Here is an 18,262-nt window from a genome sequence, read left to right on the forward strand (position 1 = left end):
TCTGCACCTAGCTTCGTTCATCCTTTAAGGTAGGTCTCACATGGCATGAACTCTGGATGTAGCTGCCAACTCAGCTTGTCATTCAATAATGTTAGGTTAATTAAAATGTACATGCAGATAGAATTTGGGTTTAAAAACTGTACTACTTAATTTTCTATTCAAGGGGCTAGTTTTAAAAAGTTATTTATCCAACTCACTTAATTCTCCTTAATTACATTATTCCAGTAGGATCGCCACGCTGAGCTTTTATAAAGTATTATAAAATGTTCCCTGTTTTATTTCCTCTCCTTCAGTGTTTTCCTTTCAGAAAACGGCTTTGTTTAAAGAAGTTTCCCTATAGTGCATGTTAATTAGTCCTTTCCAAATGATAAACACATCTTTAAAGCAGCTGACAACCATTATCTCTTCAACCACACTTTAAAAAAATATTTCTGTAGTTGACGATAAGTTACAATTCTAGTATGAAACAACTCTCAAGGTACAGACAAATATGGAACCTCCTTCAGAAAAAAAAAAATGATTAGAAAAGTTCCTGACCTGTTCTATATTTGTGAACTTTAAATAAGAAAGAGGGCCCGGCACGGTGGTTCAAGCCTATAATTGCAGCACTTTGGGAGGCCGAGGTGGGCAGATCACCTGAGGTCGGGAGTTCAAGACTAGCCTGACCAACATGGAGAAACCCCCATCTCTACTAAAAATACAAAATTAGCCAGGTGTGGTGGCACACACCTGTAATTCCAGCTACTTGGGAGGCTGAGGCAGGAGAATCACTTGAACCCGGGAGGCAGAGGCTGCAGTCAGCCGAGATTGTGCCATTGCACTCCAGCCTGGGCAACAACAGAGCAAAATCTCATCTCAAAAAAAAAAAAAATAGAAAATCCAGACAGTACTATGCCCAGGAGACAGATACGAACTATACGAAGAGCAGCCTAAAGGCCAAAGGCATGGAACTCCTAACTTGACTAAGAGAAATACCACTGAGCAAGTGAACAGAGCTGCTGCAGCTTATCATTCCCCTCTTTGGGACTCTGATACAGTTTTAACCAACTTCCCCAAATTATAGCCACATTCCATCCTAGTTCCTCCTTTTAAAGTGGAAAGGTTGAGGATTACATTTTAGAGCTTAAAAAGGTACTCGTTTGAACTAGTGGTTTCAGGCACTTGAGGTTTTATGAGGTTATATGAAAATTATGAGAATATGAGGCTATGGGAGAAATAATAACTGTGGCTTTCTGATTAAGTTCTTTCAATACATTATTTTAAAATTAGCCAGGCATGGTGGCATACACCTCTAACTCCAGCTACTCTGGAGGCTGGGGCAGGAGAATCGGTTGAACCCAGGAGATGGAGGTTGCAGAGCCGAGATTGCGCCACTGCAATATAGCCCAGGCGACAGAAGGAGACTCCATCTCAAAACAAAAAACAACAAAAACAGAAAATACATTATTTTAAAATTCAAGTAACTTAGCACCCAAAATTATTTATGCTTTTTTTAATAGGGTGGTCCCAACAGATATTTAATGAGTGTGCATATGTGTGTGTGCCCATTGTTTCATTTGAACAGAAATATGTGATGTCATTGACATCCCAGATTTACCTTCTTTTCTGCAACAGATCTTGACATTATAAATAATAAGCAGGTTTCAAAAGAGAAATTAAAATATCCATTTCTCAGGATTCTGTAGTCTTCCAAATCTACAGAAAATTACCAAATACATACAGAAGATCTGGGAGGATGCACATAGCAGGGAGAGAACTTTAATAGGAATAAAGATCAAATAGCTATGTTTAGCTTTATCCAAATTACCCCCCAAAAATCAAATTTTTTTACAACAAGCATATATTCAAATATGACTTGGTAGTTTAAAATTCAGCTAAAATTTTAAAGTTTGTATCGCTTACAAACTGCTTTACTCTCTCTTCACACTCTTTCCTCTCAACATCTCCCTTTTATCTACTTCCCTACCCCTAGCATCCTAAATGATACTGCACATTTCTTATTTTTAACAAAATTAATCTTACTTGTGTCCACATCCTTTTTCTAACTGAGAAGTCGGTGAATGGATAAATGCACATTTCCAGGAATCAGTGCCTGTCTCACCTTGTTGATAATTAATGATTGCCAAATTCTAATCTTGGTGTTCAGTGACCTTACAACTTTTTTTTTTTTAACTATAGAACATACTATTTAAGAAAAACAATATTATGGCAACCAAACATTTATCATCTAATAAATCACAGAAATTAAACATGAAAAATGAAGTAAACTTTATGATACCCAACAATTTACTCTAGGGGTACTTAAGAATCAACAGGGGTGCTTATTGAAAATGAACATTTCTCATCCCAGTCCCTCAGACACTCTGAATTAGCAGACATGGAGGGAGGCCCCAGAAACTGAATTTTTTTTTTTCGAGACGGAATCTCTCTCTCATTGCACAGGCTGGAGTACAATGGTGCAATCTCAGCTCACTGCAACCTCCACCTCCTGGGTTCAAGCAATTCTCCTTCCTCAGCCTCCCAAGTAGCTAGGATTATAGGCGTGCACCACCATGTCTGGCTAATTTTTGTATTTTAAGTAGAGACAGGGTTTCACCATGTTGGCCAGGCTGGTCTCGAACTCCTGACCTCAGGTGATCCACCTGCCTCAGCCTCCCAAAGTGCTAGGATTACAGGCGTGAGTCACCATGCCTGGCCAAAACTTAATTTTTAATAAGTATCTCTCTCTTCCAAGCCTTTTTTTTTTTTTGAGACAGAGTCTTGCTCTGTCACCCAGGTTGGAGTGCAGTGGCACAATCTCTCGGCTCACTGCAACCTCCACCTCCAGGTTCAAGCGATTCTCCTGCCTCAGCCTCTCAAATAGGTGGGATTACTATGCACCACCATGCCTGGCTAATTTTTGTATTTTTAGTAGAGAAGGAGTTTCGCCATGTTGGCCAGGCTGGTCTTGAACTCCTGGCCTCAAGTGATCCGCCCGTCTCAGCCTCCCAAAGTGCTGGGATTATAGGTGTGAGCCACTGCGCCTGGTCTTCCAAGCAATTCTGATACAGATGGGCCTTGGATCATGTTTTGAGAAAAAGGACACAGCTATGTTCCCTAAGCACTGTCTAGAGTAAAATGAAAAAAAGTTTTTTCAAAGACCTCCAAGCTGAACAGTAGTCACACTGAGCAGGTCCTAAACATAAGTCCCCTCACCCACAAGAACCACAAAAAATACAAACTGTATTTACTTTGTTGGCTGGACCATTATTTTCTTCAAGCCTTCGGAGACAATTATCCTAACTACCATTAAGGATTTCACCTGTCACCCACAGTCTTGTTATACTGAGACATTTTCACACCTGGATGCAATACAAGGGGCTTAATGGAATTTTTATGGCTAAAAATTAAAGTTCACTTGACGCAACAGAATAGTCAAATAAACCAAAGGAGAAAACCTCCCCCAAAGGAACAGGTTGAAAGTAGAGGCTTTTGACTTCCTGATGAGCCAATTTTGCCCAGAAATTCAAACCATGGGATGCTATATAGCTCATATGTCTTGAGAGTGCCCAAATGTCAACTTATCACCAGAGTATCAGCCAGTGCAGGCTTACAGTAACATTTGGAAGCACAAACCTGCTGTATAAAATGGCCTCTCCTGGGAGATACAGGCTGTCGCCATGGCAGAGATCATTCCATCTTGGGGCCAGAAGGACCAGGCAGTCCTTTTAATCTTTAACAAGCCACTTTCACATTTAGACACAGGAACTGGCACTGCATGAGGCTCAACCTGCTTCACAGCACTTTGCTGCAAAACAACCCCCCAGTTGTGTGAGGGCATGCTAACCCAGTCTGTCCCCACTGGTGCAGTTACCAGAATCTATTCTATAATGCAATTGTGAGTACTTTATTATCCACTATGGTATAATACTTCATAGCTCAGAAAAGGTATCCAATATCAAGAGGCTAGCAACTGCCTACCTCAGGCACAATGAAATACTAGGTTCCTGTATGTCAGTAATTGAAAAAGTAGCAAGCATGCAGGAAAAGAAAGAATCCAGAGGAGTGAGGACCCAGCCTGAGGACCCAATGACAAGACTGGGAGAAAGGAAGTCAGCAAGAAGTCAGCGACGTGACCAAACTGCCATCTTGGGCAGCTCATTTCAGAAACCCAGCAACAGAAATCTTGGAACCATTTGATGGGTATAATTTTCTATATAAGGCTATTTCTTAGTTTTCTGTTTTTTTTCCCTGAGCAGCTAATACAGTAGAAGGGCAGGGAAAAGACCCCTGTCATCAAACTCCATCACCTAAACTCTAATAGCTTCATAATGAAGTGACTTAGCAGGCTCATGTCCTATTACTACCTTGCCCCAGTAACCATACTCCCAGAAAAAAGATTCTGTAATTCAACTCTGAAGATTGCCTGAATTCATCATTCTTCTTTACTGTATACCTCTGAATTCGTCTCTTCTCCTAATACACACACTCACATGCTCTGTCTCCCTGACACACATGCCCTGCCTCCAATAAGTCAAACTTCCTAAACGTCTACCCTGGTTTCCACTAATAATGCCCCAAGATTAACTTACCTTTGTTCATGTCCCCAAGTCTAGGGGGCCTTTGTCAACACGTGTTTCATCTTGAAGGGTGATTTCTAGCCAAGTAGATAAGATTACCTGTTCACCTACAGTTAATCTTCAACCTGGTTTCTGCAGGCTATAGAAATAAAAGGATACGACTGCACAGCTTGAATGTCCCATCAAGGTAATCAAAGTAATGGAAGAGGGAGAGAAGGCAGAAGGAGAGATTTCAAAATAAAGACCGAACTGTGTACTTCAGTAGTACTTAGGAAAACACTCCATCTGACTAAGCAGCTGATGAGTAGACAAATACCCAAAGGACTGTGCATTCTCTGAAGATTATTGTGCTCACAGTTCTCACTTCCCCCAAGGATCTGCAAGAGATCACATCATAAAATCAGCCTTGCATTATTTATAATAAAGTGGATAGATGCATCCTAACATCCAGTATTCTACTGATTTACTCACAAATAAAGCTAAAACCTTATTTCAACTGAAACCTGTGTAACAAGGAAGAAAACGTATTTTCTTTAGGTCTTTCAAAGGTACCTCTCTCATCCCTTTTATAACAGAACAGACAAGGGTTGGAGAAAGGAACCCAAAGCTCCATCCCAGGTCCTAAATGCTTTAAAAAATTCACATTAAAAAATGCTCCATAATACATTACCCATTTGAAAAAAAAAGCACTGTGAACAGCAGGGGGGAATATATATTTAAATATATATGATAGATACACACATACATATATATACATACACACCGAGAGAGAGAGAGAGAGCACGCGCACGTGCAAAAGAGCAAGCGAGCACGCACACATATACTAAAACCATTTAATAGCAGTTATTCCTAGTAGGGATGGGGGTCTAACTTCTGCTTTATGCTATTTTAGCTGGGTTTTGTTTTGTTTTTCTGAGACAGTTCTCACTCTGTCGCCCAGGCTGGAGTGCGGTGGTGTGATCACAGCTCACTGCAGCCTTGACCACCCTGGCTCAAGCAATCTCCCACCTCAGCCTCACGAGTAGCTGAGATCACTGATACATGCCACCATGCCTGGCTAATTCTTTTATTATTTGTAGAGATGCGGTCTCAATATGTTTCCCAGATTGATCTCAAACACCTAGGCTCAAGCAATCCTCCTGCCTCAACCTCCCAAAGTGCTGAGATTATAGGTGTGAGCAGTTTAAGTTCATCGTATTAGAAATAAAGTACCTAAGACCATTTGATAATATAAACCAAAACAATTTGAAAAAGTTTTCAGGGCCTTTGGAAGCCAAATTTTGAGTACATTTAAAGCTACAGTTATGGAGGCAAAGTATAAAAAATTAACAAGAAATTCACAGTTTTGAAATTGTATTATTTGTCCATGGACAGTATTGTACTGGGAGTGCTGTGCTATCTATTGCTGGGCAAAAAGAGTTTGTCTAGGCTCTTGCTGTCAAGGAAACCATGGCAGGGGTGCTAAAAAGCCAGTCAGCAAACCAGTGTGACACTGTATGGAGGCAGATTCATCCAGAGAGCTAAAAATACAATTCAAAAATCTTCTGTCTTTGTCAGTCAAATCAGTTTTACTAAGTAATCTGATGAACTTAAAAACCAGATATAACACCTATTAGAACAGCTAAAATTAAAAATGGTGGCCAGGCACGGTGGCCCATGCCTGTATTTGCAGCACTTTGGAAGGCCACGGCAGGTAAATTGCTTGAGGCCAGGAGTTCGACACCAGCCTGGCCAACAGGGTGAAACCCAGTCTCTACTAAAAATACAAAAAATTAGCCAGGCATGGTGGCACATGCCTGTAGTCCCAGCTACTTGGGAGGGTGAGGCAGGAGAATTGCTTGAACCTGGGAGGCGGAGGCTGCAGTGAGCCAAGATTATGCCCCTGCACACCAGCCTGGGATACAGAGCAAGACTCCATCTCAAAAAAAAAAAAAAAAAAAAAAATTAAAAATGGTGACAATATCAAATGCTGGTGAGGATGCAGAGAAACTGGATCTCATACACTGCTGGTGAGACTGTAAAATGGTACAGCAACTCTGGAAAAGAATTTAGCAATTTTGGCCCGGTACGGTGGCTCACCCGTCATCCCAGCAATTTGGGAGGACATCGTGGGCAGATCACTTGAGGTCAGGAGTTCAAGACCAGCCTGGCCAACACGGTGAAACCCTGTCTCTACTAAAAATACAAAATTTGGCTGGTAGTGGTGGTGCACACCTGTAGTCCCAGCTACTTGGGAGGCTGAGGCAGGAGACTTGCTTGAACCCAGGAGGCAGAGGTTGCAGTGAGCTGAGATCGCGCCACTGCACTCCAGCCTGGGTGATGGAGTGAGTGAGACTCTGTCAAAAAAAAAAAAAGTTTAGCAATTTCTTTGGAAAACTGAACACACACTTACCTTAAGAACCAGCAATTTCATTCCTGGATGCTTAACACAAAGAAACTAAAACTTGTGTCCATACAATCACCTGTACACAAATGTTCATTGTGGCTTCATCTGTAATAGCCCCAAACTGGTAACAACTAAAATGCCCTTCAGGTGAATAGTTAAACAGCCTGTGGTATATACACACCATGGAATACTACTCAGAGATAAAAGGAACAAACTATTGCTGCCACACAATAACTTGGATGGAGGGTGTGACACTAAGTGAAAAATGCCGGGTTCGAGACCAGCCTGGGAAACACGGTGAGACCTATCTCTACAAAAAAATACATTCGAGGCTGGGCGCAGTGGCTCACACCTGTAATACCAGCATTTTGGGAGGCTGAGGCAGACAAATCGCTTGAGCTCAGGAGTTCAAGACCAGCCTGGGCAACATGGTGAAACCCTGTCTATACAAAAAATACAAAAATTAGCTGGGTGTGGTGGTGCGCACCTGTAGTCTCAGCTACTCAGGAGGCTGAAGTGGGAGGATGGCTTGAGCTAGGGAGGCAGAGGTTGCAGTAAGCTGAGATTGCGCCACTGCACTCCAGCCTGGGCGACAGAGCCAGACACTGTCTCAAAAAAAAAAAAAAAAAAAGTTCCAATTGTTCTATGCATATAAAAGTAAAAAACAAAAAACCCAGTCTTAAAAGGTCACATATTGGGTCACATACTGTTATGATTCCATTTCCATAATATTTCTGAAATGACAAAATTATAGAGACACTGAACAGATTACTGGTTTCCAGAGATTCGGACAGTTGGGAAAAGGGATATGCGTGATAATAAAGGAGTAGCACAAGGGGTATCTTTGTGGTGGTAGAACAGTTACACAAATCCATATCTGTGATAAAACGGCAGAAAACTACACACACACATACACACGCACACACACACAGAGCACCATGTCAGTTTCCTGGTTTTGATATTGTACTATGGTTAAATGAGACATAACCAATGGGAGAAAAACGGGTGAAGGGTACATGGGAACTGTGTAGTGTTTTTGCAACTTCCTGTGAATCTATAATTACCTAAAAATAAAGTATAAAAAAAAAAAGTGGCCGGGCACGGTGGCTCACGCCTGTAATCCCAGCACTTTGGGAGGCCAAGGCGGGTGGATCACCTGAGGTCGAGAGTTCAAGACCAGCCTGACCAACATGGAGAAATTCCGTCTCTACTGAAAATACAAAATTAGCCAGGCGTGGTAGCGTGCATCTGTAATCCCAGCTACTCAAGAGGCTGAGGCAAGAGAATCGCTTGAACCCGGGAGGCAGAGGTTGCAGTGTGTCGAGATTGTGCCATTTCACTCCAGCTTGGGCAACAAGAGTGAAACTCCATCTCAAAAAAAATAAAAAAATAAAAAAGTGAAATTATTCAGTCAACTGTCCAGCCACTACGGGGAACTAAAAAAAGCTAAATGTTTATAGAGTATAGCATGTTTCATACTATTTTGCAGTCTCTACTATGCAGGAGAGATGATTATTTAAGCATAGATTGGTTGTTGGCCCAACTATCTGAAATACATTCAGGCACTACCTACCTGTGCCCTATCCATCACAATATTTTTATCGAGCCTCACCAAAGCCATGAGTAATGGGCCAGAAGGCTGCAGAAGTAACTAGTCCAGAATGAATGAACTCTCACTGCAATTTTAGCTCAGCAGACAGTGCCTGCTATCAGAAACACCCAAAAACCACAGCAATTAGACAAATAAGTTATGAAACGTGGTTTCCAGGTAAGATGTGACAGGCTTCTTACTGCAAATAGTTTTTCTTATAAAAGAAGAAAGACTGGTGGGAGAGATGGTGGAAAAAATGAAAACAATGCTTCTTCTATGATTCTCAGGCCCATCCTCACAGGACTTCATATGTAGTGAAGGCAGAATATTTGCCTCAAGCCCAGATGACCAACTTTTACTTTCTACACTGACTCACGCTTCTTACTGAAAATGGTATATCACCATTTACTCCACTAACATCACTTACAAGATGAGGACCTATGGGGCACTAACATCTATGTATCTTATGTAAAATTCAATTCATTGGGAAGGCCTATTGACAAACAGGAAGACCACACACACAGATACACACACACACACACAAAAAAAAAACATAAAAAATAACCACCAGTGAACTCTTCTCTAACCCAATGCTTTATTTATTTAGCCAAATGTGCTTTTAAGGGTGACTGGCTTACATACCAAAAACGTTTACAATTTTAGAATAAACTATAAAATATCCTTCAGCACTAATAAAGCTAAAACTAGTAAAATAAGTAACAAGTATTGCTAACATCATTTTTAAATCACATTCCACACAAGTAGGCTCATGTAGTTTTATGAATAAAACTATTCTTTTTTATTTTAAGAATTAAAAAGTGATGTTAGTGGAATAAATGATGAAACACCATTTTTAGCAAGAAGCCTGAGTCAGTGTAGAAAGTAAAAGTTGGTCATCTGGGCTTGAGGCAAATATTCTGCCTTCACTACATATGAAGTCCTGTGAGGATGGGCCCAGAGAATCATAGAAGAAACATTGTTTTCATTTTTTCCACCATCTCTCCCACCAGTCTTTCTCCTTTTGTAAGAAAAACTATTTGCAGTAAGAAGCCTGTCACATATCTTACCTGGAAACCAAATCTTTCACAATTTATTTGTCTAATTGCTGTTGTTTTTGGATGTTTCTGATAGCAGGCACTGCTTGCTGAGCTAAAACTGCGGTGAGAGTTCGTTTATTCTGGACTGGTTACTTCTGCAGCCCACATATTTGTAAAGACTTATTCAAAAGGTAATCATCCTGAAGGAGTGTGAGGCAGCTGTCACCCAGTAGTTGACAGCTCAACCTTTACAGCTGGAATACTTGGGTTCCAACACTGTGAGGCTTTGGGCTCCCTCTTTAATTTCTCTGTACGGCATTTTCACATTTGTGGAACACAGATAACACCTACACACCTCATAGGATTGTTGGGAGGATTAAACTTGTTAATACAGCAAAGTCCCTGGCACCTGGAGAGCACATAATAACCGTTGGTAATTTTCCTACAGGTAAAATACGGCACAAAGAGAAGTATCACACAGCAAAAGAAGTGCCAGTCTTTTGATCAGTCTTACACAAATTCTCCCACACTTTTAGACAAGAATAAGCCTTCCCCTAACTCCCACTGAAGAATGCATACAATTTCATTCAGAAAAAGTATCATCTGACACAGTGGAATGAGTGAAATAAATCCTGCTGAGCATGCCCAATGCTTCCCTAGCTCCTGTGGCCAACATACAATTTCAATAAGGGGATTGTTTGTAAAGACAGTTTTATAACATCTGTCACCAAACAACAGTGAAGTTCAAAGTGAAAATTCAAGATTTCACATAGCAGGCAGAGGGACTTTCAAACACATCTGTCCTCTCACTCCTGTTCCCCATCCCTCTTTCCTAATCAAGGTTATAATAACCCAAGCCCTCCGTAAGCTGGCACACAAGCTGACAACATGCTACCCTGCTGAACAATCTTCAAGGAGGAAAGAAAGGCCCAGGGAGCTGCTACAACATTTCCATAAACCTCTCATCCTTAGCTAAAAAGGTAAATTTGTTCTAGAGATGCTTAAAGAAAAAACACTTGACTGGCATAACCTACACACATGCAATACCTTTTTCCCATTTCTAGTTTTCTCAAGTATTCAGGGAACGACCATCGACATTTGTGGAATCCGAAACAAATTGTTTCCAAAAGTGTTAAGCAGTGCTTGTCCAAAGGCCCCCATATAGCTAGTAATTTAGACAGCTGTGTTAGGAGCCACAGAAGCTGCATTTTCTAACCAGTATTGCTTGTGAACAATTGAAACTTTCTCCAGTGCAAAGTCCAGACACAGGAAGCAGTGTTCTCCAAAAACATTCAAACAATTTCATTATTGTTTAACTACCAAAATAACAGCTCCAATCATCTATCAAGTTTGACATTTCATCCAACTAAGCAATTAAATCAGGATGAAAAGCAGGCATGGAGAGATTTCCCTGCCTGCTCCAAATCAACACTAATTTTGACATTATAACCACAAAAACTAATAATGCATCCTCGTAGACTGTTCACAAAAGCCTTCTAAAAAGCAAACACAAAAGTGTCTCGAAGAAATTGCACACCCCTAAATTTTATTTTCTGTCTCCCATCTTTAAGCATCTTAACTGTGAGTTAAGTTACAGGCCAAGAAGTTAGAAACTCCTTTCCAGTATTTAGTCAAAAGAGGGGAATATGCCTCCCAATACAAGCACCCAATGCAAATTCTATCAATTTATCCTTTTTTTTTTTTTTTTTTTTTTTTTTGAGACGGAGTCTTGCTCTGTCTCCCAGGCTGGAGTGCAGTGGCATGATCTTGGCTCACTGCAATCTCCATCTCCCACGTTCAAGGGATTCTCCTGCCTCAGCCTCTCGAGTAGCTGGGACTACAGGTGTGTGCCACCACACCCGGCTAATTTTTGTATTTTTAGTAGAGATGGAGTTTCACCATGTTGGCCAGGCTGGTCTCGAATTCCTGAACTCAAGTGATCCACCCGCCTCAGGCCTCCAAAAGTGTTGGGATTACAGGCATGAGCGACCATGCCCAGCCTCAATTTATTCTTAAATATATTAAAGGTTGGCTACTGTGCGCACATTGCCTACAGGGTAGCCCTGCTCTGCAAGGAGCAGTAATTTTAAAAATAATAGTAAAAAGGCCGGGCGTGGTGATTCATGCCTATAATTGCAGCACTTTGGGAAGCCAAGGCAGGCGGATCACCTGAGGTCGGGAGTTCAAGACCAGCCTGACCAACATGGAGAAACCCCATCTACTAAAAATACAAAATTAGCCGGGTGTGGTGGTGCATGCCTATAATCCCAGCTACTTGGGAGGCTGAGGCAGGAGAATTGCTTGAACCCGGGAGGCGGAGGTTGCGGTGAGCCGAGATCGCGCCATTGCACTCCAGCCTGGGCAACAAGAACAAAACTCTGTCTCAAAAAATAATAATAATAATAATAATAGTAACAGAAGCGAGATGATGAAGGGAAAATCATCGTTTGGAAAGCATCACAATAAGACACGACAGGACCTACCACCTTCAGAAGTCGACCTGTAGCAAACGTGGCTACGTTGCCAAGCGCAAGAGGAAGTATAACTGGAGTGTCAAGGCTAAAGGACAAAACACCACTGGAACTGGTCAAATGAGGCACTTAAAAATTGTATACAGCAGATTCAGGCATGGATTCTGTGAAAGAACACCACCTAAACCCAAGAGGGCAACTGCTGCAGCATCCAGTTCATCTTAAGAATTTCAACAATTAGTCATGCAATAAAGGTTCTGGTTTTTAAAAATAAAAATAAAATATGGTAAAATAAATTATGTATATATTAAATATATATAAATTATTTATAATTAAATAAATTAAGTATATAGTTCCTTAACTAGTCCCTAAGTATTATCAACTTTGGTTCTGACCTAGGAAATCACCAAGCCATGAAACTTCTCTCCCTAGGTAGGAATGGGAGTTCTCAGATGGTAGCTTCAGTTATAGGTGGCATGAGGAAGAAAATGATCAAGGACCTCTGATATCAAGTTCTTAAGATGTCCTAAGAACGACCTAGAACAATGCTATTCAAAGTGTGTGTGTCAGACTGCTGGAGGCCCATTCATGTCAAGATAAAACACGAAAATCACAGTAAGCATTTAGAAACTTTTCTAGCACTTGACATTGCTGTGACATCCAAGTGCATGATTTTTCTGGTGATTCACTTTTCTTGTACTTTACAAAATTATTGGCTGGCAACAGATTAGGGGTGAAGGGAAACCCTTACAAAGCTGGTCCTTCACCACAGATAGTTTAAGAAGCACAAACTTTTCACACTATGAAGTGCCAGTTCAGTCATTATTGTTCTGAAGGAATCAAAGTACCTTTGCCCTCATTATCTTACAGCTTCTGATTTAAAGGCAATTAGATAAACCAGCAAGTAGGCACCCTGGCATAATCCAAGCTTCATCAACCCATGGCCTCTGGGCCCAACACAAATTCATAAACTTTCATCAGCTATCATTAGTGTTAGTGTATTTTATGTGTGGCCCAAGACAATTCTTCTTCTTCCAATGTGGCCCAGGGAGGCCAAAAGATTGCACACCCCAGACTATAATCTAATGGAAAGAGCACAAATCCACAGTAGTCAGCCAACCTAGCTTCTGGTCTGCAAGAGTCAAATAACTAGCTGGATATCCTAGTTAAGTCTGAGTCTCTTGACTTTTCTGTGCTTTAAATTCCTCCTCTGCAAAATAATAGCATTTCTCAATCTTTTTTTTATGTGTGGTTCTTTCTCACATAAATTCTTTCTCCAAGTGCGGTCTGCAGATAAGCTACATCAGAATCCCACATCTCTATTCAAAACACTTTGATTCTGTAGGGCTGGGCTAGGAACCAGGAATCTTTATTTTTTACAAGCACCTAGGAGATTTTTGATCCATACTAAAATTTAAGATCTATTGCAGTAAACATATAACCTTACTAAAGACTTTAGGAATAAAAAAAAGTCACAATTTGTATGTAATCTCCAATACAGAAGTTATTTGATTTTTATTATTTTTTTTCTGGAGACAGAGTCTCACTCTGTTGTCCACACTAGAGTACAGTTGTGCAAACATAGTTCATTATAACCTCAAACTCCTGGACTCAAGCAATCCTCCCAACTCAGACTCCTGAGGAGCTGACACTGCAGGTGCACAACACCACATCTGGCTAATTTTTTGCATTTTTTGGAGACAAGGTTTTGCTATGTTGCCCAGGCTGGTCTTGATCTCCTGGGCTCAAGTGATCTGCCTGCCTTGGCCTCCCAAAGTGCCAGAATTACAGGCATGAGCCACCACGCCCAGCCCAGAAAATACATTTTAATATGCTTTCATAATATGTGTAATACATAACAGCAAATTTCCATTTTTCCCCATCTTAAAAAGGGATAGGCTGGGTGCAGAGGCTCACATCTGCAATCCCAGCACTTATCCCAACACTTTGGGAGGCCGAGGCAGACAGATTGCTTTAGGTCAGGAGTTCGACACCAGCCTGGCCAACATGATGAAACCCCGTCTCTACAAAAAATACAAAAATTAGCTGGATGTGGTGGCATGCGCCTGTGGTCCCAGCTACTTGGGAGGCTAAGATGGGAGAATCACGTGAACCCAGCAGGCAGAGGTTGCAGTGAGCCGAGATGGCACCACTGAACTCCAGCCTGGGTGACAGAGTGAGACTCTGTTTCAAAAAAAAAAAAAAAAAAAAAGTGATGTTTGGTTGGGAAGACCAACTGTATATCAAAACACACAAACATTTAACTAGTGGCATCAAAAACTGCTTTCCTGACACGATATTCAGAACTCGAATATGGTGTATCGATCCCTCCCAAATAAAACTAGAGGCTTATTTTTATAATGTTTGTGTTCCTGGGATTATAGGCATGCACCACCATGCCTGGCAAATTTTTGTATTTTTAGTAGAGACGAGGGTTTCACCCTGTTGGCCAGGCTGGTCTTGAACTCCTGAACCCAAGTGATCCACCCACCTCAGCCTGCCAAAGTGCTGGGATTACAGGCGTGAGCCACCATCCAACCTGTTTGTGTTGTTTCTAAAACGACAACATAAGGAGAAAGATTTCAGTCTGCTTTTTGCTAGCATTTCCACAAATAACAACACAGTTATAGATAGCCTGTATCTCAAACAAAAACCAAATTAGATAGTAATTGTCAACATATTTTCCTTTTTAATACTGCTTTTGGGTAGTGCAAGAGACATGTTGATGTGCTGTGGTGAAGATTTTATCAAGTAAATGCAATTTAGGAATCTGATGAAGATCACCTAGAGGTGAAGCTGCAGAACTACTATCATTTTAATGTCCCCCATTAATTGGTGGGTTCACAGTCACTATTCCTCAAGCTGCTAGTCTCTAACTGTGTCAACATTTCAGAGTTGGGAAACACTGAACTAGATCAATGGGAGTGGTGGGGATGATTCAGAATCATCTGAAGTGCTGGATTCAACCATATGGCCAAGGGTACAACAGGAAGGTGGAATGCCCTTTGACAAGCTGAGAATATTCTGACATCCCTCTTCTCACCCTCTCAGTAAACAGTGGCTAAGGTATACTTTAGCTCTGACATAGAAGGATTATGCAAACTCTTCCATCAGTATATGATAAGTAGACAAACATAAGAGAATCTGAAAGATTAAGAATTCTCCACTGTGGACTGGGAAAGCCCTCATCTCATAAATTATTCCTTCCCACCCCCGCTTGCACATAATTTTAGCCCCTAACTATTCCTTTCCACCCCTTGACAAAAATCCAGATTCCTCAAACTAGCTGAATTTCAGTGGACCTACTCCTGCTAAGTCCTTAGAAAACACTCCTTCCTCTCTCCCCAAATTAGAACATTCCTTTGCCCAGCATTTTAGAATAAAGCATATGCTCTGGCTGATCTTCCACACCGTGTAAAATAATAATTAGTATAGTTAAGATGGTACAATCCAACCCAACTGCAATTGGTTATGCATCTACTGACACAAGACTTAGAAGAGGGTTGGAAGTTGATAGAGGATGAAGCTTGGTTATTTCTCAGGCACATATTTTAATCATTATGAAAGTAAAAAAGCATGAGAGGATTAGCAGAAAATGCAGAGGGTAGGGCACATAGTTTCTTGTATATTTTAGGATAAAATACACTGATTCAATTACCACTAAGACTATATACATGTGATCGGTACCAAGACTGGAAAGATTTTCCAAAGCAAATTAAGAGTAAAACAAGAAGAGGGTGAGGTGGGAGAGGAGGATGCACGATTTACTTAAGAAAGCTTTTTTTCCTTTCAAATCTTTCAACATAATCCAGCAGTTGCAAATAAACAATGGTGTTGATCACTAATAAGTTGCATTTAACCACTCAGAAGCCAGCAGAGCCTCCACTTGGCCTAACTTCCTGTAAGTTTCAAGATGACTAGGCAGCATTTCTTTAAAAAGGACCAAGACAGTTAAAATGTTTCAGCAGATCATACTGGCTGCAAGTAGTTCAAATCCAGGTGGATTTCCCCTACTCTTAGAACTAGCCACTGGTAGAAACAAGTGACTGTCCCAGGGAACACTCCACAACCCAGAGATAATGAAAACATATTTTTATATGTAATTCTAGAAAAGGCATGTGAACATGAAAACAGAAAATGTAGGTTTAACTGTAGTATTGCAGAGCGGCAGCTTTAAAAAGTCAGATAACATTAGCTCAACAAAATCATATACTGAAGTGTGCTCAAATTCAAATTCAGCACGTGGCGGTAGTAGCAGTTGAAAAACGCTGCTGAGAGAGCAAGAAGGTTTTGCTGTATCTTTTTAGAGGAGAGGACAATGAAGAAATTACCAGACCAAGCTCACTTTTCAACCTAAAAAAAAAGTGGGGGTTAGTAGCTTTAACAGAGATAAAAACCTGTGTAGGTCACAACTCCATGAAATCAGCAGCCTGGTGAGTGTCTCTCCAAGAATCTTGCAGGAGATTAAGTGTGGACTGAGTAATTAAATGTAAAGTCTCCTTGAGAGTAACTTCAGTTCTTGAAGACTATATATTTCTGTGAAACATATAGAAAAATTATGAGGAGGATTTACCAGGCATCACATCACAGCCTTTCTACTTTCACATCAGGTTGGAAACACTATGATCTAAAAAGAATAGAATGATTTGGGAATTGTTCATTCTCCAGTCTTTGCAAAAATTCACGTGCTAGTGTAACTGTAATATACTTAGGAGTTTCCAAAAATGACACACATTTCCTCAAGAGATGTAGAAACAAATAATCTCGGGGTAAAAGGCCAAACATTGTCTCTTCTGAATGCTTAAACAGCCAATTATCTGTCTAATACATTAATTATATAAAGAGAGAGAGACTATTACAGGAAAGTTGAATAAGACATCTTAAAAAAATGTACCCTGGGGCCTAAGTCCATTCAAATGACAGTAAAATCACCCCTCAAAAAATCAGTTTTATGGAACATCTAGTATTTTAATTTTCCAGCTGCCAACAGAAATATATAAGGAGCAGAAATTAAACTAGTTATGGCAGCAGTGCAGTGAACAAAACTTTAATTGTATTACACACTAGTTAGACATTTGCCAAACAATACAAAGGCCCTTAAGGGTAGAAACTTCTTCAGAATATAAATGATTCCCAATCAATATGACAGAAATTAGTCTGTTTAGGCAATAAACAGATTCATGGTTTAGATGTAAAAATTCAACTGACATCATAATTCAATATAGAAAATAAATATATAAGAAATTAATCTCTAAAATGGCTTTAAATTACTGTGATTTACATATGCTGTATCATTAATAGGCCCTTTAAGCTGGTATTGTACTAATCAGCTTTTTTAACATCCTGCCCACAAAAGAGCTTATTCATTTAGCTAGGAGACAGGTGTTAGCAACCAGAAACCTCTTTTAGCCTCAAGTTCCAGGGACTGGGCCTGCATCTATGATGATGATTGGCAAGTCTAAAGAAAGGACAGCTTTAAAAGAGGGAAAAGGAGGAGATAGGGAATAAGAAACGAAGACCAAAAGGGAGAAAAGAAGATAATGAACGAAATGGATGTCAGGTGCTACTTAATGGGGCCACCCTCAAAGGCTCCTAGCCTAATCTGGGCTACCGTCCAAATACAGATGGCAGAATTTGGGTAATGTTATTCATTTATTCCTGCAGATAGTAACTCTGGGCACATGCCAACACTCCACTCATTCTAAAAAATTGTTTAAAGTGTTGCTAATTGTCCTGTGACTCATTCTTCTTACCCATATTCTCTGGTTCTTAACTTTAGTCCTCACTCTTTCATACATTTTCTAAAAGAGCTGACTGAATAGATATTCCTGGAAAGAGATATAGAGAAAGCTGGATTTAGAAAAGCATCTTAAGCCTACAGAATAAAAATTGTGTCAGGAAGTGGGAGAAGGGACGTTTATTGAGTTGCCTACAATATACAAAAAACATATTTTTCTCTCTTTTAATCCTCCCATGCATATTTTCCCCCTTTTAATCCACATAACAATCCTACCAGGTATTTTTATCTTGCAGATGAAAAAACTGAAGCTCACAGAGGTTAAGTAATTTGCCTAAGGTAGCACAGCCAGGAAGTGGGGGAGTCAGAATTCAAAACCAGGTTTGTCTATACAAACAAACTACGTTAGGGATAACGTATCTAGTGCCTGAATCTGTTTTAAATCAGATGGTTCTATATTTCAGCAATTATTCTTCCTCCC

At 40.4% G+C, this 18,262-nt stretch overlaps 1 protein-coding gene across 9 annotated transcripts in view; it reads right to left on the reverse strand.

The window, feature by feature from the left end:
- RFFL (ring finger and FYVE like domain containing E3 ubiquitin protein ligase) overlaps nucleotides 1-18,262 on the reverse strand; it is a 79,317-nt gene that overhangs the window by 54,787 nt on the left and 6,268 nt on the right. For 2 of the 9 annotated variants that reach the window (XM_063718585.1, XM_063718589.1), the window contains exon 1: nucleotides 3,616-6,475. The exons of 1 other annotated variant lie outside the window; for it this stretch is intronic. In XM_063718585.1, the coding sequence (XP_063574655.1) occupies nucleotides 3,616-3,820 (205 nt within the window). In that variant the 5' untranslated portion in view covers nucleotides 3,821-6,475. Of the gene's footprint in view, nucleotides 1-3,615; nucleotides 6,487-6,773; nucleotides 8,748-18,262 lie in introns of those variants that run through there. 6 more of the 9 variants (XM_063718583.1, XM_063718584.1, XM_063718588.1 and 3 more) reach the window with 6 other exon arrangements.

The sequence above is a fragment of the Pongo abelii genome, chromosome 19, assembly GCF_028885655.2.
Source record: "Pongo abelii isolate AG06213 chromosome 19, NHGRI_mPonAbe1-v2.0_pri, whole genome shotgun sequence".
NCBI classification, from domain to species: Eukaryota; Metazoa; Chordata; class Mammalia; order Primates; family Hominidae; genus Pongo; species Pongo abelii.